Source organism: Thalia democratica, chromosome 3 (genome assembly GCF_965202585.1).
Source record: "Thalia democratica chromosome 3, ktThaDemo2.hap1.1, whole genome shotgun sequence".
NCBI classification, from domain to species: Eukaryota; Metazoa; Chordata; class Thaliacea; order Salpida; family Salpidae; genus Thalia; species Thalia democratica.
The window spans coordinates 26,951,552-26,977,706 of NC_139167.1; the positions used below are offsets into that span (position 1 = coordinate 26,951,552).

A 26,155-nucleotide genomic window follows, 5' to 3' on the forward strand; every position below is an offset into this window, starting at 1 on the left:
TTATACTTAGTCAATTATCACACAACTCATCTACATTCAATATGGACAACAACCCCGTAGTAGCATTGACCCCTTCATTCGAAGCCTTCCATATCCAGTCCAAGAACCGCAAGCGGGTAAGGAGGGATTCGCAGAAGGCAAGGGATGCAGCAGCTTGTTAGTGTTTATTTTAATTTATTTAAAATTTATATTACTTTCATATTGTTCTTGCTTGCAAAATAAATAATTCTCTAGTTTAACTTGTATGGCCTAAGTTGTAATTTAAAGATAATTGATTTATATTAATAGTTTTCTGATACCAGTTTTTTGAATACTTGTTAACATAATATTGTTGGGTCAAATTAATAATACTGAATTATGTTATTTAATAAAAAGTTTATCATTTGTTAGATTGAAGCATGACTTGTTGAATATTTTACATTAAGCTGAGTATAAATTATATTTTTATTAACTTATCTTAAATAAACTAAATATTAGTTTAATTTTTAATGTCACTAGCTGGTTAAGTTGGAATAAAATAAAATAGTTTTATTTGAAATTTGTATTTAACTAATACTACTAGTTAAAAGTTGTTATCAATAGAAGCTTGATTATGTAAATTTAACAATGAGTTTAAAACAAACAAATGTTTTGATAGTTCTACTTGAGCTTTTAGGATTTACTCAAAAGATAAAGTCAAAAATTTTGCATGTAATTTTTAACCACAGTTAAATTCAATGGATAAAAAGTTTAAGCTCGTTCTAGCTTAAGTTAATGCTAAAAAATTCCTCTAATAAAAGTAAAGTTTTATTCTGAGAAAAAAATGCCTGCTACATTATGTTTATAGAAATGAAAAACAAAAAAGTTTATGCATGTATTAAATTCTGAGAAACAGCACAAGCTCGAACTTTCCTTTATTTACATTTTTGATATACCAAAGCTGACAGCATACTGAGGATTAACTTGCTGCATTCTGAAATGTGCGTCACAAAATCTCATTGTTTGCGGAATAATGGGATTTGGATTTAATGCGAGGCTTAAAGCTTTACACTCATCAATAGTTTTCTTACCAATGTATATTGTATATATGTAATTGTTGTGCGTCACGAAATCTCATTGAAATTTCTCAACTTTTTGAAGCTTCACATTTATCAATAGGTTCGTAATATGTATATAATATCTATTGTAGTTGTAAAAAATTGTCAAAATAATACTAAATCAATAGTTTAAAATTCTATATAAAAACATATCAAACAAACTAAGCTAATGAAGTTTTGTGCGTCATAGAAGAATTTCATTGTTTGTGAAATAATATGCTTTAGATTTAATGCGAGGTTTAAAGCTTTACACTTATCTATAATTCTCTTATCATTTGAAAAATAATGTGTAATTTGTGCTAAATCAATAGTTTAAAAGTTTATAGAAAATATAAAATATATATGATAAAGTTAAACTGCTACTTTCTGAGCGTTCAAAAATAATATGTTGTTCAAACTATATTATAATGCGCAACTTATTGGAGGTTTACATTTATTTTAACGGGTTCTTATTTTCAAATGTTGTATCTGTTGTAACATAATTTCTTCAATGTGTTGTATGTATTGTAAGTTGTTATGGTTTAGTAATCTAAAGAAAAGTCTGTTTATAAAAAGTTAAAAACTGCTGAGTTGTAAGGGAAATAACTAAGTTATAACACAAATAAACAGCAAGTTATATTTTGCCAAACATAGTTTTGAATTTTTATTTTTCAGTATTATGTGACTTTAAGTTGTATTTATTTTTTTAAACTAAACATAGTAATATTACTGTGTTTAAGTTTAAGTTATAAGACACTATTTCTTTTTATACAAGCTAAAGGGAAAAAAACACTTAAACCTTTAAAAATTTCTTGTGCAGTGTTTTCAAACAACATGACTTTAATTATGTATAATTATAAATCTTTATAATATATGATAATAGTGCATAGTTGACAACCGCTAAATAATTTGTTAATAAGTTTATTTAAGCAATTCAAACAGAGATTAAAATATTTCATAATTGTACATTTTGTTAATTACCTGCTATAGCATCTGTGAAAAATAAAATTAAAATTTATTTGTATAATATATACCAAGTTAAAGTTAAAAATATAATGTTATTATTTTCAAATTTAATCACCAGCAGCTGTGAACAGCCATAGAAAGCCAAGTGTAATTAAGTATGTGTATATAGATACCTATTAAATTAAAAAGCTGTGTATAGTTTAAAGTTTCCAAACTTTAATTTTAATGAGTTTAATTACCAGTAAAAGCATTTGCTAACAACCAAAACAAATATAAACATACATTTAGTGATCAGCAATCATCAATAAGATGTAAATAATATACAAATAAATGTTTAAAGCATGTAATTTTATTAATTTTGTGTTCCAGTGATAGCATCAGTGAACAACCACCAGAAAACTGCGAACGGTGGCAACTTCAAACATTACAACAAGTTCGGAGACAGAAAATCAAGGAGCCACAAGAGCGGACTGCCCAAGAAAGGTATATTAATTTATTTGTTTTATAAAGTAATTTAATTGAGATTTTTTAAAGGTTTGCTGCTTGATTTTTACTTATCAACTTTTATTTGTTGTGCAAATACTCAAGTTTTGCTTGAAGTTGCTTACTAAGCGTTGTTTTTTATGGCTTTTAAATAATAATTTGTTTTAATTATGTTAAAACTATGGTATTTATTAATTATTAAAAATATATAAAAGCACTTTTTTGGTATTTTCATTGGTTTGTGCTTAGTTTTGGCACTTAATAAAAAGAATAAAAAATATTTAGTAATTTTTCTGCAAAACTCATTTTGCCCATACTAAAAAGTCATCTATTTATTTGCCCAGACAAGATTTTTGGCTATATTTTCCCTTCAATATTTTCCCTAAATAATTTTACCAGTAACGTTACTGCAAAATTTTGTCTTGCCTTAACGCTTTTTGCCTAGTCAAAAAATTACCCTTGAAAAATATTTTGAGTATTTTTTCTCAAAATTTTCCACTGATATTTTTGCCTGGGCCGGAAATTAAGTTTGATAGTTTGCCTAGGCAGGAATAAGTTCTAAATTTTATGTCTAAGTATTTGTGTGTCATTTATTCAAAACTTTAAATGCTTATTGCTGTAATAACCATTAACACATATTTAATACTAAAAACATAATATACAACACACGTAAAGTATAGCTTGATTATAAACAAATAAAAATATATCTAAAACATATTATAAATGTAAATTTATATACCTACAAATTAATTTATACCTTGGTATGGTATTCTTGATAATTAATTAATTCAAAGTAAATTGTAAAAATTTAAATAAACTATTCATGTAACACATGAGTTATTAAGTAATTTGTTATAAATAAGTTGATTGATATTTTTGTAACAAAAGTGCTTCATTGCTCACAAAAATTTCACTTATTTTGAGCTAAAACCTGTCTTACTTTCAAATTTAAATGTTTTTATATTTATTTGGTAATTTTTTATATAGTACATAATTAGTCAAAAAAGTTAGTATTTTTTTCACAAACTTATTTTACAGGAAAAATCATTAAACTTTATAACTTTTCTTAACATATAACTTACATTTTGTTTTAAACATTTTGGAAAAGATCAATTAAAATTGTTACACAAACTAACAATTATACTAATTAACCTTTTACAACGTATTCATTTAACATATTTTTTTTCTTTGATTTATAACAACTGTTCACAATAGTATGACCGCACAATTACTACAATGTAGTACATATAATTGGTAGGTAAAGTTCAAGTTTTATTAGCAATTGACCCTTTCCAAATTTAGTCCTTATACAAGCTCGATTGTTTTGTAATTGTTTAACGACTGTTTATAACTGTAAATGCTTGTTTTATACAATTATTTACGTAACAGTACAAGTGACAAAATATCAGTTGCAAGAGTAATTGGTGTATAAAATTAAATTAGTCATTGTATAGTTTAAAACATTGTAATTTCTACTGGAACTGAATGGTTTTTATCATTTTTAAGTATGCAGTGTAACATAATTTTCTGTTATTGCAAATATTGTGCTCCTTTTTCATTAGAACTTCAAAATAACAAATATACAAAATTAAAGTTTACTAATGTTTGTAAATAATGTAAAAAGTTGTACTTTTGTATGACAGCTGTAAGTATGAATGATTACCTCAACAAGTTTTCTATACAATTTTGCACTCAACACAAAAGTAATTGTAGTTTGCCATCGCTTGACCTTTATTTCTGCGGTTTCAAACCTCAATAAATATTTCAATGGGCAATGTGTTATGTAACAATTTTATTTCTGGAAATGCTGTAAAAAGTTTTGTTGTACTGCATTTAATTCTGTTGTTGCAAAATAGAAATTCAATAAAAGGAACTTGTTATGTTATTTTTGCATTCATTTTTCTTAGAATACAGTTATCTATAATTTTACAGCTAAACTATATTAAAAAAGAATAGAACTATTTAACTCAATCATTTACGGTTATATCCTATTATTTATAATTATAAACCAATGGTTACAGTTGTTTAAACTAACGTTTAAATTCTTCCTGCATATTTTATTTTATTGCGTCTTTCAAATAAATCAAAACTCAAATTGTGTAAATACTATTTCATATGTTATTAATTAAAATTATGTTCCTTTAAAGAACCTTACTTTTGAGTTTACCTTGTGAAAAAAGCTAACTTTTAACAACAACATACACACATTAATTGTCACAATGTTGATACCTACTGAGTAGTTAATACCTACTGGCACTGCTATTCCACACAAAACTACATTAACTTATTATTTACCCAAATAATATACTCAACTAATAAAATCAATTATTCTCAGGAGGAGCAGGGGGTAAGGGAACTTGGGGCCAACCCGGTTGCGAGCTGATACCCAGCTACATGGACGACCACGACCCCAACTACGATTCAGAAGAATTTGTTAGTTTGTGTTAAAATATTTGTTGTGTTAAACATTATTTTGTTGCAAATTAACACCTAGTCACATGTATGTTCATGAGCCCATTCATTAAGTAGCTAAAATGCTTTTACATCTACTAAATCATACTATTATGAGCAAGGTTTCAATCAGAAATATGATCATTTGTAACAATAAGTATGTAAGTACACGTGCTTAGAATACACGTTAGTGTCTAAAACATGTATAAGGGTTGCCAAAAAACATAGAAATCTGGAATAACCTGGATTTTTTAACAATTTTAACATGTTCAGTAGTAAATTTCAATTTTACACAAAAATCTATCATATAAAAAAAAAAACTGTCATCATAGAAAGTTTTTTATTAAAAAACACATTTAAAGTAGCTTTACAGTATCTTTTCAATGTTTTTATACCATTTTACACAGTTTCTTACCTTAAACTTAATTTTAAACTAAAAATAGACCCAAAAATGTGTACTTTTATAAACCTAGGGGAAATTTTGAAAACCTGAAGAAAATTTGCCAAAAAATTTGGCAACCCTGATATTAGTTATGTACATGTTATTTCAGTTAACCAATTACATACTCATTGTAGGACGAATGGACGTTCAAAACGTTCAAGCCAGTTTGGACTGACGACCAGGTGGAAGAAACCGTCACACCCATACTGAAAGACTACATGCAGAGTGGGGATCTTGTTGACGTATTGGTTAGTTTTTATTAATAAAATAAATAGTACTTTGTCACTCCCATATTGAAAGATTATATGCAAAGTGGTGGTTATGTTGATGCGTCAATAACTTAATAAATTAAAAAAAACATTTATATACGTAAAAACAATTAAACTTTTTTTTATTTGGATTTCAAAAAAAAATATTATTTAGAATGAATTTTTTTAGTTATTAATTTATCAAATTTATTTGGCATTTAATTTTTTTGATTAAAAAATCTTTTTATTTTCTACGTTTTATTACTTCAATAATTTTTTTCAACAGATCGAGCTGAACGGAATTAATGTCGAAGGAAAAAAGCATCTGGTAAAAAATTTAATTGTTTTTAATTTTTTCAATTTGTGTTTATCTAGTTAATCTTTCATACTTATTGATTATTTTCAGATGAAACGCTGAAACTGAAAAACATAAAACAGACAGAATTGATTAATCAATTGTTTGGCATAATTTACTTACTTTTAAATATTAATCTTATTTTCAATTAAACGTCCGCCTTAATTATTGATTTTCCCGGTCAAAACGTTCGGTTTTTGGAACTGTTAAATTAATTGGTTTATTGATTTCTTAAATTGTAAAAAAAACAATTAAAGAGTGGGTGTGTAATAGAAATTCTCATAAATGCTATAATAAACAAAGAAGTTTTATTCTCAGTACCGTTTCCTCACGAATTTTTTATGAAGTGTAGAACTAATTATTCTATTAATTAATAAATATTAAATTGATTCAACTGAGTTGGTGTACCTGATATAATAGTTTGTTAGTATAAGGTCAGCTCAGCTTCTGTAACTAAATCTTGAAATTTTTTTTTTGATCAAATTTAATATCTGCAAACAATTTGTTTTGAAGTTAATGGTTTAGAATTATTTTGAAAAGTTATGTTCAAATGAAAATAAAATTACTCTTTGCAAGTCAATGATGTGCACATCTTAAAATTTTTGTCATTTGTGTTACTTTAAGTTAAAACCTAAATAGTTTCTTACAATGAATTAATGATATACTATTTTATTCATTTAAAAATTAATTTGTTATTCCAGGTGGTAATATGCCTGATAACAATCGCATTGGAAATGAAGAATGAATTCAGAGAGCTCGCTTCAATACTGATAAAAACTTTTGTTTTTCCAAAATATTCACTAAATCTGTCTAAATATGAAGGTTTGTCTTTAAATATATTCTGACTTTTTATTCTTTTATAAAATCTAAATATTTTATGTGCTTTAATACCGATAAAAACTTTTGTTTTCCGAACTATTCTTTCGATCTGTATAAATATGAAGGTTTGTCTTTAAATATATTCTGACTTTTTATTCTTTTATAAAATCTAAATATTTTATGTGCTTTAATACCGATAAAAACTTTTGTTTTCCGAACTATTCTTTCGATCTGTATAAATACGACTGTTTGTTTTGTTAAAAATATTTAAACTGAGTTAAATAACTGCTGTTTTATTTATAAAACATGCAATTTAAAAAAGTGTGAACTAGGTGCCTATTGAAATTCTGTTACCAAAAAAAAAAGCCTATAATTATTATTTAGCATGTTTTAATAGTAATATTCTGTACTAAAGCTTCTGTAAAAACAGTTTTGTTGTATAACAAAAATTCATTCTCACGTAATAGAAACAAAGTTCAATGTTTTGATTTATTTTTCCACAAAAATGTTGTTTATTGACACTATAAAAACTTGGAGGTCTCCGCTAAAGAACACATTTTCGCCTGGTAAATATTTGCTTAGTTTTATAACACAAAGGTCTATTAGAGTGCATGCATAACTGATCATTTTGCAAACATATGCATTCTATCTCATATTTTGATACTAAAATGAGAAGTAATCTACCAATTTAAACATTTTCAATTAAAAGTTGTAGTTTTTGTCTATAAATTTTAATGAACAAATTTTAAATAATACAGATTCGGTCTCATGACCTGCAGTTTTGATTATCAGTAGACGAATTAATTTCCCGTATATTGTTTTTACCATAAATGCAGTTTGCAATCTGTTTTTGTTTGAACAGCAAATATAAATGTTGATGATAGCTTAACTCAAGTTCTTTAAAAATCAAAAACAAGGTGTTTTAGCAAATATTTACACAGTTAAGAAACAAGTCATTTTAAATGGTTTAAAAATGTTTAAAAAGATATATTTTTTTGGATTTTTCTTTGCCAGCTGTTCAACTGTTTCAAAGGTTGAAAATTCCAGGAAAAAATACCCTATACTTTATATTTTAATTAATTCAACATAAAAGTAGGCAAACAAAAAGGTGTTTACTTATTTCTCAAACTTCAAGGCTTTTCAAACAAAAACGTTTCCCATAAAATATTTGCTGTAATATAACAAAAAAGTTTCCAAATATTTACCAACTTAACAAATAACAGCAGTAGTAGGGTATCTGAGTACATAATGTTGAATTTTTGTGGTTACTACTCTTGTGTATTTGAACAGTATGCAGTAAAGTTATGTAATTTTCAAAAGGTTTATGACCAAACGTTGGTATATTTTAGTAGCTGACGTAACTTGTTATACATTTAACCATATTGCTTTTGTTTTTGGTTTTAGTTTTACTTTTTTATAGTGTCATTGTAACAAAATAAAAAGTATAAGATTATGAACAAAAATTTTATTTAAAAGAAATCTGTGAATACTCATTTGTTTAACTTTTTATCAAAAACAAGCAAAGTTTGTTTTCTAATTGACTAAGTATGCTTATAATATTTATAAGTCGGATAAAATTACAAATTATGATACAGTAGTATGAAATATTAACAAGATCAGCAAAAAATGATTGATTTGAAAGCAGTTTTAAACTTAATTAGAAGTTCACCAACCAAAATAACCTTACAGTAAAACAGCTTACTAATTAAAATTTAAAAACTGCTGAGTATTGCTGCTAATTAAGTAGTCAGCTATTTTTATAAACTGTTTTTTTTTGGTGATTGAAGCCCACTTTTTATTATTTGGTAAGGTTTTATAAAAATATTCAATTAATACAGTGGTTATTAAAATTAATCATACTTACAGCTATGCAATTGAAAGTAAACAAACCTTATAAATTACTCTTTTAACGAGATACATTAATTTCTATGAACCATGTAATAGTTTTCAAAAAATAGTGACTAATATTTTAATAGTTAATTAACAATTACTATACGTAAGTTCAACCATTATAGTGGTTATTGTTATAAACCATAATAGCAGCTAGGCGATTGAAAATTATGACACTTTTAGAAATACTCTTTTAGATGCATTTAAAATTTCACTTTTACGGGTAAAACATACAAGATTTGGGTTCTTTTTTTCAATATAAATTAGCAAAATTCTGAAACAAGCCTTCCTTACAAGCACTGATGTTGACCAAAAAATAAGAAAAATATTTGAATAATATCTGATTAATTTTCTGGTCAAACATACAACATGTTGAAACAACCTTTCCTAACTAGTAATCATGTTGAACAATAAATAAATATACAGTAATATTGATTTATTTTAATTATACAGGTAAAACATACAAGATGTTGAAGCAACCTTTCCTCACCAGTGATGATGTCGAACAAGGTCTTCTTTCTTGTTGCGAATATTTGAACGAGCTCATACTTGACACTCCAAACGCCCCAAAGGTTTGTTTAATATTTAATAAAAAAATTTAATATATATTAGTATTATATATTTTTTTAAAGTTTACGTATTTTGATAATAAAAGTTCCGTTTCAGCCAAACTTAAATTAAGTAATCAAGTTAAGTTGGGTTCCATGAAATAGCTAAAATATGTTTCATGTATGTATACATTTTGAAACCTTAATTTGGTTATCAACAAACATATTAAAAGTCACGTAGTTTTAAGCAAGTAATTAAACAGATTAAATTTCATTATATTTTCTCACACTAATTGCAACCTTTTATCTTTTAGCGGTACTGCGTGTTTGATGAATTACTAAGTAAAGCTAACTTACCAGTTATTTACACATTATTTTTTTACACTATTTTTTATATATATTTATATTTACATTATATTTACACATCGTTTTTTCACATACATGCACGTACATATTTTTGTTAAAAAAAACACGAAGCAAATTTGTTGAACAAAAACAAATTCTATACTTAATATTTTTTATATTTTATGTAAAATATATTTTTTAATATTAGGTAGTTGGAAAGTTCATAGCACGAGCAATTCATGACAAGGCGTGTGGTGAAAGTTTGATCAAAAAAGTTGAGGAATTAGAATGTGATCACGCACTGTCAGTTCGAAATTTTTTTATTACAGTAACTTAATTTTTGTCCTGTGAATTCTATTTATAATTGATAAGGTTCTAAATTAGCTGTTGGTTTGTAGTGCTAAGCAAATCAACATCATATTATTTAAATTACCAACTGTGCAATTCTATATAAAATCAAGCATTTAAATTTTCCATTGAAGGTAATGTTCAGTAAATCAAAAAGTTTGAATTTTATTCTTTTTGTCCTGTTAATTTTATTCATCACTAATAAGATTTTATAATTCGACTTTTAACTTTGAGTGTAAAGTAAATAAACATCATAGAATTAAAAATATTAATGATGCAAGTTTTATTTAAAATCAAGCATTTGATTTTGCTTTTAATGCTTATGTTCTGAAAAAAATCAAAATAATTATTTTTTTTAAAAGTGTCAACATTATTATCACTGGCCATCAGTGTGCCATAAATTAAAAATAAAATCAGAATTTCGAGAGCTGGCTTTTTTACAAGATTTATTGTCACTTTACAACCTCTATGCTGTAAACATTTTATTGCTTTAATGCAGTAGTGTGCGTAGATTAAGTTTGCAGTTTATTTATTAAATACAGAAAATGCAGTGCAGTAAAATTGACATAGTCTTATTCGTACGTTCAGTTTGCACAAAATTAAAAGCGTAGATAATGTATGATTAACAAATTAAGTTGTGTTGGTTAGATTATGAAATGTACAAACATAAACAGTTAATTAAAAAACCATGTAGAATTATTCAAATATTATAAAGTAAAATGCAGTTCGGTAGCATCATCATTGTTACAAGGCGATGTTCAAAAACCATTTTATGTCAGTTTTAGTCTCATGTTTACTTGTAAAATGCGATTAACAATAATTGCATATTCAATCAAGTAAGTCTTAATTATTAAAATATTTTTAAAATCTAATCAAATATTATAACAGAAAATGCAGCACTGTTGCGTCATCGCTTCTGAACGACGATGACGTCAGCAAAGTGAAGCGGGTTTGGGGTGAAGTCGGTGGAAAATTACCCTTGGAAATATTGAAGACCAAGGTTTGAAATTTATTACAACTTGTTTTAATTGTTTAGTTATTTATGTCTTAAAAGCAGAATTTTTATTTGAAGCGAAGTTGGTGTAACATTATTCTTGAAAATATTGAAGACTAAGGTTTGAATTATTACGATTTGATTTAATCAAATGTTCTGTGTTGTTACTTTCCATATAAAAGCATTTTAATTTACTAATATGATAAATTGGTTGATGTTTCTGCTGGGCATACTTAAGTATTAATAATGAAAATATAAAATCACTTAATTGTTATTATTTTCTTGTAAAATTGTAGCTTTGCTGTTGAAAAAGCTCAGTATTTGTTATTGATCGAAAGTCGTGAGTTAGTTTGAAATTATAAAAACATTAAAAAAAAATTAGTCTGCAATGTTCAATGCAAATCTTAAACTCAACTTTCTTAAAACTCCGCTGTAAAAACTGCTTACAACCATAATATGCGTATTACCCGTGCTAAAAGGGTCATGTTTCAGAGATCAATATTTTAAGCTCTCAAAACTAGAGTTTCTTCTTGTGTTTAAAGTAAATTCACGTGCACCAAATGTTTTCTAGTTTGTTTATGAAATAAGTTAAGTCAACCTGTTGTAACCCTAACACGAAAAACTCATGACTTTTTTAAAGATTTTCATGAAAAATCCTAAAGTTTGCAATAAAAAAGAGTTTTTAGATAAAGTTAACCTCAGAAATCTGTAAAAAATTAGTTCTATTGTAAAAGTCATATATGTATATATATAGAAAATTAGAAATGCGGTTTTGATATGAAATTTATAAAAAACAAAAGAACACCTGTAGTAAAATTTAGTAAAAATTTCGAGTCATTTATTTAATGGGTTTCATACAATAAATTATTTTATTGTTTATAAAAACTCATATTTGTTCATTTGGAACTTAAAAATATACTGAACATGTTGAATTTATGACAAATTTTTTTTGTAAAACAAACAAGTTCTAAAATCTCCAAAAAAATGTTGTAGGAATTTTTGCGGTTTTAATATAAAAAACATGTTACTTAATATGCCAACCAAAGTTGTTTCGTGTCACAAGTTTGTTCTAAAATGTTTAAAACAATGGTACTCATTAAATTCTTGTTAATATTCTGATAGAAAGTTAGTTTAAGATGATGAACTTTAATTTAATAAATTTTTTTATAACTAAATTTTGTACTAGGTTAATTTAATTAAAATATTTTAAAATAAATAGCATGTGGTTTTGATTAATGAATATAATTTAAAAGTTTTTACAGACTCTAGTACACTTAAATACATTAGTTAATAGAAGTTAATAATCTTTTGTAAATGTTTTCCTACAAATAACATTTAACAATATTCATATTTCATTGACGTGTAACATAGTATTAAAAGTTGATTGAGGATTCGTTTAAGAAAAAAAACTTCCCTCAGAGCATCAACTGCTTCAAACTACAGTTTAATTCGAAGTATCATTGAATTTTTTGCAATTCACTGAAACGAAACTTCAGTTTCTACTCCGAAGAGTTTCCCAGAAAAATTATAGTCTTGACATCGTGAACATGCCATGTCATTTTAAATATAATTATACAATGACCCATGCCAAAAACATGCTGAAGTATCCACAGCGCCTTTAATTTTTAACCAATGAATGAACGATTGTTTGTTTAAAGTTTTTTTTGGTAGTTTTAAATTAAATTTACGTTAAATTTTAAACCATTCAATATAAGTTTAGTGTGACTTGGTTCAACACTAAGTTCTCGAGACTAAAGTATCTACTTACACATGGTCACACTCAAACAAACAGTTCTATTCACTAAAAGTTGTTTTGACACATCTCTTAGAACTTTATCTAAAGTTATCTACAAGTAAAAGTCAATTTGTTTCAAAAGTTTACTATAGAGCAATTTAAAAGAAAACCAAATAATGCATATATCTTTCTAAGAAATACCGCATTATTGATAAGTTATAAGTTTTTCGAGGTAAATAAAACTAAAATAGAGTTACATTGCATACAACATGTAGGTCCACTTATAATTTATTTTTTTTTCCAAAAAGTTTTTGAAAAATAAATCTACCAGCTAAGCTCAAAATTGTTTTTTTGCTGCAAAAAGTCAAGTTTATGACGTAACAGACGAACTTGATACTTCGTGCGTATATGACGTTACCATTAAACAGTCACGAGTTTTAAAGTTTGCAAAAATGACGCTTTAAAAAATTGATATTGTAATTGCATCGTAAATGTGTAAACGTAGCCACTAAAGCGATTGTTTGACTTTTAATGAATTGTGATTAAGCATACAACAGTAAAAACTAGCTGTTTATGTGTAAGTGGTTTACATGTTGTAAGAATATTTTTCATTTTAACCTAACATAATTTTATTTTATAAACTTACTGTTAAAATCTTTAAATAGAATTTAGTACACTTCATATGTACAATTAAAAAAAAAACAAATATTTTGACTGATCGCATGATACATGACCTTAAGAATATCACATCGTACGCAAAAACCAGCGTAGTGAAATTTATTAAGCACATTTTTAAGTTTTATATAAGATATCTCATTTTTACATACTTACCATAATTACACGTTTTTTCGATCAAACTAGTAACGTTGCATCAGATATATTAGAAATTTATTCCATTTTCATCGTTTAACCTCAAAGTTTTGTCTTGAAAATAATTTAATTCGGAAACATATACGAAATTAATCTCATATCCAGTGATTTAGTCTCAGACAAACAACTTTTTAAGTTGATTTCTTTTAGACCCAACGTTTTAAATCTCAGTTTTTTTTTAAACTCAATTAATTATTTTTTCAATTTTGTAAATAATCATGCAAGTTCATCACTTAAAACATAACATATAATCATAATAAATTTTTATTTAATCAAAAAAATCGAGTTGCAACTAATTTTAGTAATTAAGTAATGCAGCATACTTAAGTGGTTAACGTCACCCTTATCGTCCGTGCACTTGAATTCAATCGAGTGTACTACAAATGCATTTTGAATTAGCACTAGAAAGTTTAAGTTGTGTTATCATGGGTTTATGTTTGTTGTATTACTGATGACCTAATCTATTACCGTCATACTGTTATCACGTGTAACAACAATTTAGTTTCGATGATGCAATTGACGCGTTTTGAAACAATAGTTGAAAATGATAACCGATTCAATGAGTAAATAGTGTGTTTAATATTACAGTGATTGAAAAATGACTGCTGTTTTAGTGGCTGATTAGTTTAGTTAATATATATAAAAACTGTAGTGATTGTTGTTTTTGAATTGAAATTAGGTTCTCACCTCTATATATCCATTTGTAAACCCAATAAGTTTATAAAACATTTTATCTGATTCTCAACTGCTAAAATGTTTGCTCACATACATGAATTACTTGTTATACTTTTGTTTGTTAAAACAAAAATACATATTGAGTTGGTCTTGAAAAGTATAAAAGGGTGTAAATGTTTAGAGGTAACAAACATTATGGTAAATATTATAAAATTAAAATCTGTTTTTAAATGATCTTTTTAACACTTTAACAGTTTAGGAAGTAGTTTGCTACTTGAAATTTATTTATAAGTATAAGTTGTTTTAAAAGATAAAGTTCTGTCAGGTGTTTAAAGATGAAAGTGTATCAAATTTGAAACGAAATTAAGCAATAAACATTACTTTTGCAAAAGAGTGTACTGATAACATTGAAAAAGCAATGTAAAGAAACAAGTTAACAAAATTATTGCACCATAAGAAGAAATTTTGATCAAACAATTTTAATTTAATTAAAAGATAAAAGACTTCTCCACATGACAATTATTCATACTTCCTTTCCTATGCAGTGACTCCATATGTGCACGTGACTTTGATTGTAGACATTTTGCAAAAGGGTTTGCAGCATTTCCTTTCATTGTTTTCTTCCTTATTTATTTCAACTGCTACTGTATTTATTTCCCTCGTTTTTATTTTAACCGTAGGCTTTTATGATCATGAGTATTCTGATTTAAACTTGGCATTTTAAAACTTCTGCGTTTCCTTTAATTGATAAAGTGCCTTTTTTTTTGCTGCCATTGTGTATTTTATCCTCATTTTTATTTTATACTTTTGATTTTCCTCATCACATAACAAACTAATTTTTATCAGCATTTTTAATCAGCTCGACATGACATAAAAAGCTTAAAGGAGTTTTATAAATATGTTATAATGGCAAGTAGACCTTATTTGAATTTTCAAAACTCCTGCTTGCACAGATAAGCCTCTTATATTTGAATAGAGATCTGTTTTTTTAATGTAATGATCTAATAAACTCAAAGATAAGCATTGGAGAGCTTGTCAATAATATCAAATCTTTTATTTAATATTTGTTCTATTTCGTTTTCTTATTTCTTATGTTTTTTTTTCTCTGAGTATACATTATCTTTTCATTTACATTTTCTGCAACTCTATTTAAACCTAAAGCTGCCAAGTTTATTAATTATATTCAGCTCATAAGAAGCTTGGGACAAATATAAAAAGCTTGTCCAATAGAATATATTCTTATAGAAAGCAACAAAAAATATTATAGTTTGTGCATAACTGGAATGATAAATTTAGTTAGCTAGGTTTATTGCGAACAGTTGTAATAAACAGCATTAATTTTAATTAATTACGCGTCAATTACGCTTAGACGAAAAGTATTATCCGCTTAAAATATCATTTTAACTGTAACATATAGAACAGTTTATCATAAATGAACTTAAATTTCATTGACATGTATAAAATAAATCTCTCGTGGCTTATAACTCACTGTCAATAATAAGTAGCCTTCTTATCTTTATCTCAAGGGAGAATAAGTGCGTCAAAAAGAAACTTAAGGTCATAGGGGGGGGGGGGGTAGGCCATGTTTTTTACAAGTAGATCTTATTTTATAGAGTTTTTACTAAGCTTCAAGTTGCTTTTTACCGTTTTTAAAAATTCGAATTAGTTTTTGAGATATGACCGGCCAAAGTCGGGCCGCATAACAGGTTCCTTATGGGGAAGGAAAAACTAAAACGGCAAAAAAAGACTAATGCATTCAAAATCTATCTCCTCCTTCATTTTTTAAGCAATCTTCTTCAAACTTTCACAGTCTATTCTTTATACAATAACAAAAAAACGTTATTTGTAACTTTAAAAAATTTCAAGTAAAAATACCTTTTTTTTTGAAAAAAAATTTTTTTTTGATAAAAAATCACTTTTTTTTTTAATTTTTGACATAAAATTTTATTTTTTAAAATTATTAAAATTCACAAATAACGTTTTTTTCTCATAATGTAAGGAACATTTCCTAAAAATTTGAAGAAGATTGCTTGAAAAATGAAGGAGAAGATAGATTTTAAAGCCCGTTTTTAAAAACTCGAGAAAAACGGCTTTAAAGTTTTGGTAAACTTTATTTTTTTATATAAATATTTTTATATAACCGGTCATAAAAAAAAAGTTACTTAATATTTTTAAAATCTAAAAAAAGCATCTGAAAGATTATGAAATTTACTATAATATAAGTCTATATGTTATTTTTGGTCAAAAAATTGCTTCTACCCCCCCTATGGCCTTAATAATGTTTCCCAAGTTTATACAAGGTTTTACATATTAATATTTCGAGCATGTAAATTCTTTTATTGGCATTTATAAGAATAGAGTTTGACAGTAAAATGTATTTTTTATAAACTTAAGTAACATTACTAGGTCTAATTTGATTTGATACCACTAGATAATTAGTACAAATTTATTTGTCTTTTTTTGATTTTTTTGTCATTGTAAGTGAACATGAGATATTAAAGTTTTGTCAAAAAAAATTATGTAAGTAAAGATTGTTATTTTCAAAGAAAGCAAATTTAGATCAATCAACTAAGCTCCAATTTTCTTACGTAAAAAGTCTTTTAACAATCAAAACGGTTTATTTTTAGACTGTTCTGCTTGTTTATTGGTTTACAGTAGTTTAAAAACAACTATTTCAATTTAAGTTTAATTTAGTAGTTTTTAGATGTATTACCAACCGTTTGCACAGTAATCTATATTATTTAATGTATGATAGTGTATTTTTACAAACAAAAGAATTAAATTAACGTTGTTATATTTTATTATATTCTACTTGCAGATGAGGGACTTGCTTCAAGATTACGTTCAATCCGGAGACAGTGAGGCTACGATGAAGCAGATTAAAGAATGGGATGTACCACATTTCAATCATGAAATTGTGTATGATGTTAGTTTTTAGTTTATTTATTATTTTAGTTGTACATAAAATTAAAGTATGGGACGTACCACACTTTAATAACGAAATCCATATGATGTTACTTTTTATTTATTTGTAATTAATTTTATTAAATGAAGTTAAATGTCAAATGTTTAATGTCACACACTTCAATCATGAAATCGTTTATTAATTTAAGTTTTTAATGATGTAAAAGAAGAAATATTAAACTATGGGAAGTCCACCATTGAGTTTTAAAAACTGTTTACAATGTTCTTCTTTTTTTTTTACATTGAAAAAAAAGCATACAAGTACACATTTATGTCATCCTATTGTTACTTAAGCTGAATACTTTAAACAAAATACAAACAATCCGTACAACAATTTTACAAAAAAATCAGTTTTCTGGATTTCAAGCTTACTGCCAATCAATAATTCTTATGAGGGGTTTAAATCATTAGGGTAAAAAATATCGATTTAAGAAAAAGCTCTTGTATTTATAGATAGTATACATAATGTTAACATGAATAAAAAACGTATTAGAGCCTTTTAAAACACATATAAACGTTATAGTGAAATAATAAATAGTAAATTTAGCTGTCAAATTTAACCAAATCAACAAAAGATAAACATCTATAAGAAACATTGAGTTACTTCAGATTAAAAATTCAAAAATTAAAATAAGAAATAGTCAGGTTTTAGTTGTACTTAAAGTATTTTGTATTGTTTATAACAAATGAAACAAGTGAAGTTATGTCTATTAGTTTTGTAATGTAAAAAACTCTTCATAATGTTTTATTGATTTAAGGAGTAGAATAAATTAGTGAGAAAATATGAATTACAACTAAAGATCAAAGCAATTTGTAAATTTCAAAATGATCAAATAAAGAAAAACATATTCAAAAACAATTATTTGTTTGGGGAGTCTAAATAAATACAAAATATTGGAAACAATATTTAAAAGTAAAATATTATCAAGATTGTTTTGTAAAACATGTAATTTTGATATTTTTAAGTTGTTTTTAAGGACTTTCAAAAAACTTATGGACAATGATGCTTGAGTTTTCTTAGCATTTGAATAAATTACACTTTAGTTATTTTCTTTTCATAGGTTGTTACTAGTTTGATAAAATATTTTCAAACATTTTATTCAATATAAATACATTTAAAACTTAGGTGTTAAAATTTAGTATAATCTGTACGGCATTTCTGCTTATGACATTTTAATAAAAATTTAAAAGCACGAAATGAATTAAAACAAAAACAGATGAAAATGTTTAAATAAACAAAAAAATCGTTAAGATGTGTTAACTTGCAGCTTAAATATGCACAAAAAACTATCAATAAATTGTTCTCCAAAAATGTAACCTGACACGCAAAATTGTTGTATAATCTGTTTTTTGAAAAGCATCCAAAAAGCATTTTAGATTTTGTAGTACAATTTGTCTGTTGCTATTTCTGTTTTTCAGCCAACCAAATCAAAAATATCCTGTTTTTATTTTCCCTTTCTTATAAGAATAACGAAAACTCAATAAAGCGTAGGATATTTTATTTAAATCTATTATTAAACAAAAAACTCTGTATGATTGAAATTCAAAAGTTGTTTTGACAAGCTCTTTTGTTTGTTTCTTGTATTTACTTATAAATAGAGTTTATTTTAATTGATTATTCTGTTTTAGTGTCCTTTAACCTTATTTTAAACATTTATGAAGTATTGATTGGAAATTTGTGCACTAACAAAGATTAATTGTGTAAAAACAAATACTCTTCGAACTTACATCCTACTTATTTTCAAAAACTGGTTTTTTCTACTTATTTATATAACTGGAAATATTTTATTTTAAGAAAAAAAATATTTTGAAAAAACTGTTCAATATTATTTTTTGAAATACACAAAAATGGAAGTTAAATAAACTATTGAATTTAAAAATGTTTAATTATTAAAAAAAAAAACAAACCTCAAAAACTTTTACTTTTAGAGTTTCAATATAGCTTAAAAAATCACATAAGCAATAAAAAAAGATAGATATTAGTAATAAAATAAGTAAAGTGCTTCCTTTAAAACAAATAATTGTGTTCAATGTTAATGTTTTTAAGTCATTATAATCTTCAGTAATTGTAAATGATTCGTCATAGATAAGTTATCACAAAAACAGTGTATTTAAAATCATCAAAAAGTTAGTCTTTAGTTAATATCTGTTTCCCTTTTAACGTTTTCAAAATAAAAAAAATAAATAAATTCATTGACTTGAAGACTGTATACAAATCGAAAGTAAATCACAATATAATTCTATGTAGCATATGCGTTCTACATATTTGATAAAAATAAACAAACTTCTAGCAACTTGCTTCGATTAAAAAACTATTTATTAGGATAAAGACATTAATTAAATTTATTAATACAAAAACACATTTATATATAAAAAAGCAATAAAAATAATATATTAAACACAACTTGTAATTTTTCCAATAAAAAATGAAGCATTATATTTTAAATTAATGAGAAGAATACTTTTTATATATTACGTTTAAAAAATATTGATTTACTGAAATAATTATTTGAATTAAACTTTTCTATAATAAACTACAAAAAATGCACATTGTATAAATATTTAGAAATTGAAATAAGCATAACAAATTCTACTGAATAATTCATATACGTTAAATTTCTCCACACTTTTCCAAATTGCACATTGGAATTACTTTCTGTGGTCTCTACTGTAAACTGCATGTAAAATGCGGTTTAAATTTACTATAAGTTGCGTTGCATACCATAGTAATGAAATAATAGTAATATTGTAATGGGCCAAGTATTTGTGTATTTTAAGTATTTGCTTGAATATATAGAAGAATCGAATAAAAATTAAAGCTGTAAGTTTAATAAAATAGGAATTTTTTATGTAGTATAAATTTAGTTTTTTTATTATTAAATTGTAATCTGTTTACAAATTTTTAAGCTTTTTAACTTATTGCAAATTGACTGTTATAACTACTATATTATAAACCAAATAAGTTAAACTTTAGATTAGTAAGCTGAAAAATTGTCTTTATTTCAAATTGTGAACATTAAATTAGTTTGGTAAAATACTCCACTTATAAATTTATTTTACTACGTACACCAATTTAGCTCTAAATTATATTTATAAAGTAAATTACGAATACAAATTATTGAACTAAAACCACAGTTTGTTTAACATGTACTGAAGTATATTATTTAACTTAGTAAGAAAAGTTTTAATTTATAATTATACTGTTGTTAATGGTTTTAAACTCTCATATCGAATTTTTAAATTAAATTTTCACAGTAATAAATTACTTTAAACAAACTATTTAAATTTACATACTACATACCAAAGTATTAAAATTAATTTTAATGTAATTTTATGCTAAATTGGAATTTTGTCAAAATTTCACGTGTCATGTTAATATATGCTTAAATGTTTTTTACCTAAATTTTTCGCTCGTTAAGTCACGTGAAATCGTGTTGTGCGTAGAACTAATTTTTTGTTTAATTTTCCATAACTTTTTCTTTAGATTTCTTAGCTTCGAGTGTAACTTAATTAATTAAAAACTGTTAATTCAAGCTTAATAAATTGATGCAAATTAAAAAATTTTAAGTTTTATTTATTTTTTATGCACATTAACCTCTAATTTCTTTTAAAGTTAACTCTTAAAGATATAATTAACTGTGAAAGCTGAAATTATAGGCTTTATTCATGTATACGCCTCGGTAATTACAGCTTAACCTCTGTAACATATATACTACTTTATTTAAAGAATAGAGGTCTCGTAAATGGCTTTTGTCAACGCAAAATACTTAATAGTCACTATGACATTTTTTTAGCAACGAGGTTTTAAATAGAAAATACTTTTGAGCCAACGTTTAAAAAATATTCTAAAAATGTTTACAAATCAAGTAAGCAAATGAAACTAGAATGTTCATATAAGCGAATGACATGAAATTTAAAATCAAGCAATAGTTTACAGCTCAACGCTCTCATAACAAATTGTTATCAGCTTGAAACAGACCTCGCTGATATAAGATAAGCATTCAGCTTTTATCAACCTTTTAAAAATACATGAAAGCAAGTAACTTATCTATCATCACAGTGTGTTTAAGATTTAAACGCAGTCTGTCGATAATAAAATCAATCAACATGCATTTATAAGTTATTGCTCGCTTAGCTTTTTAATCAACCCGTTTTTTTTAACTCTCCTTCTTATAATGTTCGATCTTACATTATAAAAAGTTGTTGTTTTTATTAAAGATTTGCTAAAAATAAATTTGTACACACCTTGAGTAATGTAAGTAATAACATGTTTTACAACAAATTATACATAAACATACCATAGCCTCTTTTGTAAGTTTTAATACCTATTCAGTACATTCTTTATTCAAAAACGTTTTACTTTATATCCATTGTTTGTATGTTACTTTTACTTTCTTTCTATCTTATAACTATTACTGTTAAACAGGTTGTGCATGGTTAATTTGAATCGTTAAATGTTTTACAGAACTTTTTATTAATTTAATTTCTATTTTTCAACATTTTTATTAAACAGGCTGTGCTGATGTCAATTCGCGATGTTACTGACAAAACAACAACTTTGCTGGTTCATTTGCTGAAGAGGTTCGCAGATACTAACGTTGTTACTTCCACTCAAATGACTGAGGTATTTTATTTATTATAAGTATTTTTTAAATTTAGAAGTTCAACACATAAGTTTGAAAAAAGTTGAGGAAACTTAAACGAAGTAGATTATTATAATTTAGAAAGTTATCAAATTAAGGTTTGAAATTTTTTTTGAGCTTGGAGGTATAACTGATTAATAATTAGTTTTAATTTAAATTTAATTTTTTGGGTCATTAAACCAAATTATTGAGTTAAGTTGTCGTTAGACTTTTAATGAATAAAGTAATCATTTTAAAATTATCATTTTCACTTAATGCAAGGCTTAAGAGCTTATCTACCTGTAAAATTAGTCTGAGCTTTTTTTAATACAGTATTCAAAATTTTTCGTGTGTACAACTGTTTTTAAAAGCTATGAGTATGTTTAATTTTTTCATGCTAAATAAGTCATTGTATCAGAAAAAGCAGTTCATGTATTTGAATTATACTTCATTATCCTGTTTGACATTTTTTTTATTAAATAATAAAAAGCTAATCAGGTTTTTTAACAAAAGCCAATTTGGTATTTGAGTATTGAAAACCACTTATATTTAAACCCGTTCAATATCAGAGCAATTTAATAAATTTTATTAATAAACACTTCTGTAAGATATTTACTTAAAAGTCCTACTTTATCTTATCACAACAACACATCTCAGATTCTTATCACTTACAAAAAATAAGGCATCTTAAAATCTACTTACACAATACAGTTTGAACCCAGCATTATATAAGTAAATATCTTTAAAAAATTTCAAAACAAATAAAATATCTTTGTGTTGAAAAGACGAAATATTTGTAAAGTCAACAAAATCCAAATTGAATAGAAATATCAGACACTCGACGAAATATCGACGGACAATTGAAATTTTGCAAAAAGTGTCTGCAATCGATTGCAGCAAATTATATAACTCTCGCGTTCATACTGATACGTTGCATAGACACGCTTGACTGATTTTCAAACTTTTCAGAGTTATCTCTCTCGTGTTTGTTGAAAATTTTCCATGATGAGTTGTGTTTGGTATACGTGGCCATTTAGAAAAAAAAGTTAACTTAACTTGGGCTGTTGATATTGAGCTCTGTTAAATTGCAGATAAACTTATACATCGTTTGTTCAGTTTGCGTCATATGTACATCTTCATATTTTTTGCATGAGGTTATAATTTAATTTTGGTTAACTTTACACAGTCCTTAAAAAATACCATTCTTTATTATTTTTCCAAAATAAATTATCAGAAATGATTTAATTTCATGCTACGTAAAAAAACGTGTTTTATCAAGTATTTAATCAGGTAATTTTATTCAATCCAGGAAAAATAGAAGGAATTTCAACACGATTGTTATCATAAGTAGAAAATATCAGTCATAGGATTTCGTATAATTTCATGTATCAAAAATAAATATTTTGTATTTTGCTTTTGAGTGTGATTTTTCAAAATTGCAACTAATGTTTTTTAAGAACTTAACGTTCTAGTTGTTGAAAAACATAAAATCTTACGAATGGTTGAAAGCTAATATAATTTTTAAATCTGATAAGTTTAACTATTGTGGTGCGTCAATCAAGATAAGTGTTTTAAAATATAAACAAATTATAGCGAGTTTAATTCACATTTTAACTTACATTGACAATCTACGTAGGTATTAAGCCAATTAAAAGGCAAAATCTATAATGTTTATCAAACATGACTAACACTTAAATCGCACCTTTATATTTACTAAATAAGCATTCTATCATTTTAGTTTACAAAGTGCTGTTTTGGAAGCAATGTAAAACTGTTAAGATTTTTTATCTTAGATTTAATTTCCATCCAACAGTATCAATCGAGTAAATTAAATTCAAGCAGCATTTTTACAGCCTTTTATGTAATTGAAAAAAGTTTTTAAGAAACATAAGTTAATGGTAGAATTAGAAGACAATGTTGTTACAATTGTATGAGTCAGCAGTAGAGTAGTTATGAGTCACCAACTGTCTTACTGCTAATTGTTCCATGATGACAAGTACTTTTTTAAAAGTTGTAACATTTCAATTATTCATGTTAAGCTTTCGTTTCATACTGACAACTTGTTTGAAAGTTTCCATTTAGTTGACTGCCGAAAGTTATTTTCCATCATTCGCAACATGTCACCTTTTAAGTTACGTTTTCTCACACATTTTGAAGTGTTGGTTATTCAAACTCACAGAATTGTTTAAAATTAGCATTTTCTTAATCTTTTGTGACTGCGGGAAGTTAATTTACTTAAACTATTGATATTCTAACATATCAAGTTATTACTTTCATCGTTTATTTAACTTTTCCTTACCTTATGTCCTATAACAAAAAATAAAGAAATTAAAAGTCAAAACACAGTATGCTAAGCTTGTTTAAATGTGAAACGTATCCTTATATAAAATGTTTAAATGTTGTGAGAATCTGTTTGGAACTTAAGCATTTAATAACATTTCAATTGGAAAAGTTTTTGAAATAATATACAGTTGTGTATTAACATATCTCTATTACTTTATAGGTTGTTTATTATTTCTCACTAGATATAAAGTTTATATCTAGTGCGAAATAATTGTAAAATGTAAATATTTTAGTTTTTAAATGTTAGAGTATATATTAAACAGATGTTGGTATTTGTCCGATAAAAATAGAGTTGTATGTAAACAAAACACAAACAAATAAAAATACAAGATTTAGTCACGTACAAAAATACTTACATGCTGTTTTTTGTCTACAGTCAATTGAAAACAAGTAGTAGAACAATTAGTCTGAAGATAAAAAGTTAAGCTAAAGAAAAACTAGTAGTTTGAGTTTAATAATTTATTTCTTACAAATAATAACAATTATAAAACATTATGATACAGGTTTTCATGTGTGTGTATAGCAAATTGCCTGAAATAAAAACTTGTTGTTTAATTATTATATATAGCTAATATAATTATTTTTTATGAAAATAATTTAAACAGGGCTTCATGAGAGTTTACAGCGAGATGCCGGAGATCAACATCAGAATACCGAACAGCTACGTTTACTTGGAAAGACTGGTCAACAAGTGCTTCGATTTGAAAGTCATCGACAACAAACTGAAAGTCAAGGCTCCTGTCAGGTTCGCGAAACGTTCGAATATTTGTTTGAGATATAGGTTTAAATACTGATTTATAGTTGGATTTATCTTGTAATTCCGACACACAAATAATGTGATATTTATTATAGAGCATTTTTTGGTATACTGTTTTACAAATCAAAGTGTATTTTTTTAAGAAGCACTCTACAATTATAACACTTAACAAATAACTATTTTGTACTAAAACCGACAAAACAGTTTTTTTTTACACATGAAAACCAACATTGTTAATATAAAACCTTCCTAGCAGATCGCGCAAGAGATTCGTGTCTGAAGGAGACAGCGTCAGAATGAGGAACAGCAGACTGACCCTCAAGTTCCAAGACCCCTTCGCAGACCTGTAATCACGACGTCACGACTCTTACGTCATAAAATGATGTTACGTGACGTCACCATATGCTGCTCACATACATTTTTGTACGCGACTAAAATTTCAGTTTTTTTCTTTTTTTTTGTTTGAACACGAATTTTGTTTGAAAAAATCACTGGTGAATTTAAAATGAGCTTTGAAAAATTAAAAAAAATATTTAAAACTCTTGTTGAATATTTTCAAAGTCGCCACTAAATTTTGTTTGAAATATCATGGAATGTTGTATTTGTTTTCTTTTATTTTTGTTCCAAAAAATAGTCGCTTTTTAACGCATATTTCCTTACACTTAGTTAAATTTCGTTACATTTTTCGTTTCACCACTTACAACTGACAGAAGTCTCATTAGAAATGCCTTACACTTTTTTGTTTTATTTCAAATAGTTAGACCCAATATATATACATAATACTGTATCCTAGTCGAATTGCTTTGTTACTACGAAAGTTTTAATTGTGTCAAAACTTTTTCTTTGTTTGTTTTTTTTTGCTGTACTAAAAACTCTATATGTTAGCGATGCAGGTATTCAAATTTCGTTTTGTGAACTTTTTGAAACTAATACTTTTTGTTTTTTTAGCAGACGTATAAACTGGAATTATATTTTTTTCTCAGCACTCTACTTTTATTTTAGTTATATTTTGAAAATAAATCATTCCTACAAGCGTTTTAATCTGTTGTTTTTTGTATATATAAATACACGTTATTTTTTTAAGTTTTAAATTTTAGTAAAAGGTAGTATGATTATAAGCCCAATTTGAATGGCTTGAATAAAAAGTATAGGTTTATAACTAAATAATGGTAACAAGGCATAACTTAAATAAAAAATAAATTTACAAAATTTAAAACTAACTAGAGTTTTCTTAGTTATTAGTTC

The 26,155-nt window shown here is 25.8% G+C and overlaps 1 protein-coding gene across 1 annotated transcript; it reads left to right on the top strand.

Annotated features, from left to right (window-relative positions):
• Positions 1–25,946, top strand: LOC145831322 (programmed cell death protein 4-like). The gene is made up of 13 exons (XM_082938532.1): positions 1–156; positions 2,391–2,504; positions 4,840–4,937; positions 5,532–5,645; positions 5,932–5,973; positions 6,702–6,822; positions 9,163–9,281; positions 9,811–9,905; positions 10,839–10,950; positions 17,043–17,150; positions 21,702–21,812; positions 24,759–24,898; positions 25,167–25,946. The coding sequence occupies exons 1-13, from the start codon at positions 42–44 to the stop codon at positions 25,258–25,260; spliced, it is 1,383 nt and encodes a 460-aa protein (XP_082794658.1). The 5' UTR covers positions 1–41; the 3' UTR covers positions 25,261–25,946.
• The last annotated feature ends 209 nt before the right edge of the window (positions 25,947–26,155 follow it).

Bases quoted from the DNA above. Each gene is read 5' to 3' on its own strand.
- LOC145831322 (XM_082938532.1), top strand. From the start codon at position 42: ATGGACAACAACCCCGTAGTAGCATTGACCCCTTCATTCGAAGCCTTC. The intron at 4,938-5,531 runs GTTAGTTTGTGT...TACTCATTGTAG, and splicing joins ACTACGATTCAGAAGAATTT to GACGAATGGACGTTCAAAAC. The intron at 5,646-5,931 runs GTTAGTTTTTAT...TTTTTTCAACAG, and splicing joins GGGATCTTGTTGACGTATTG to ATCGAGCTGAACGGAATTAA.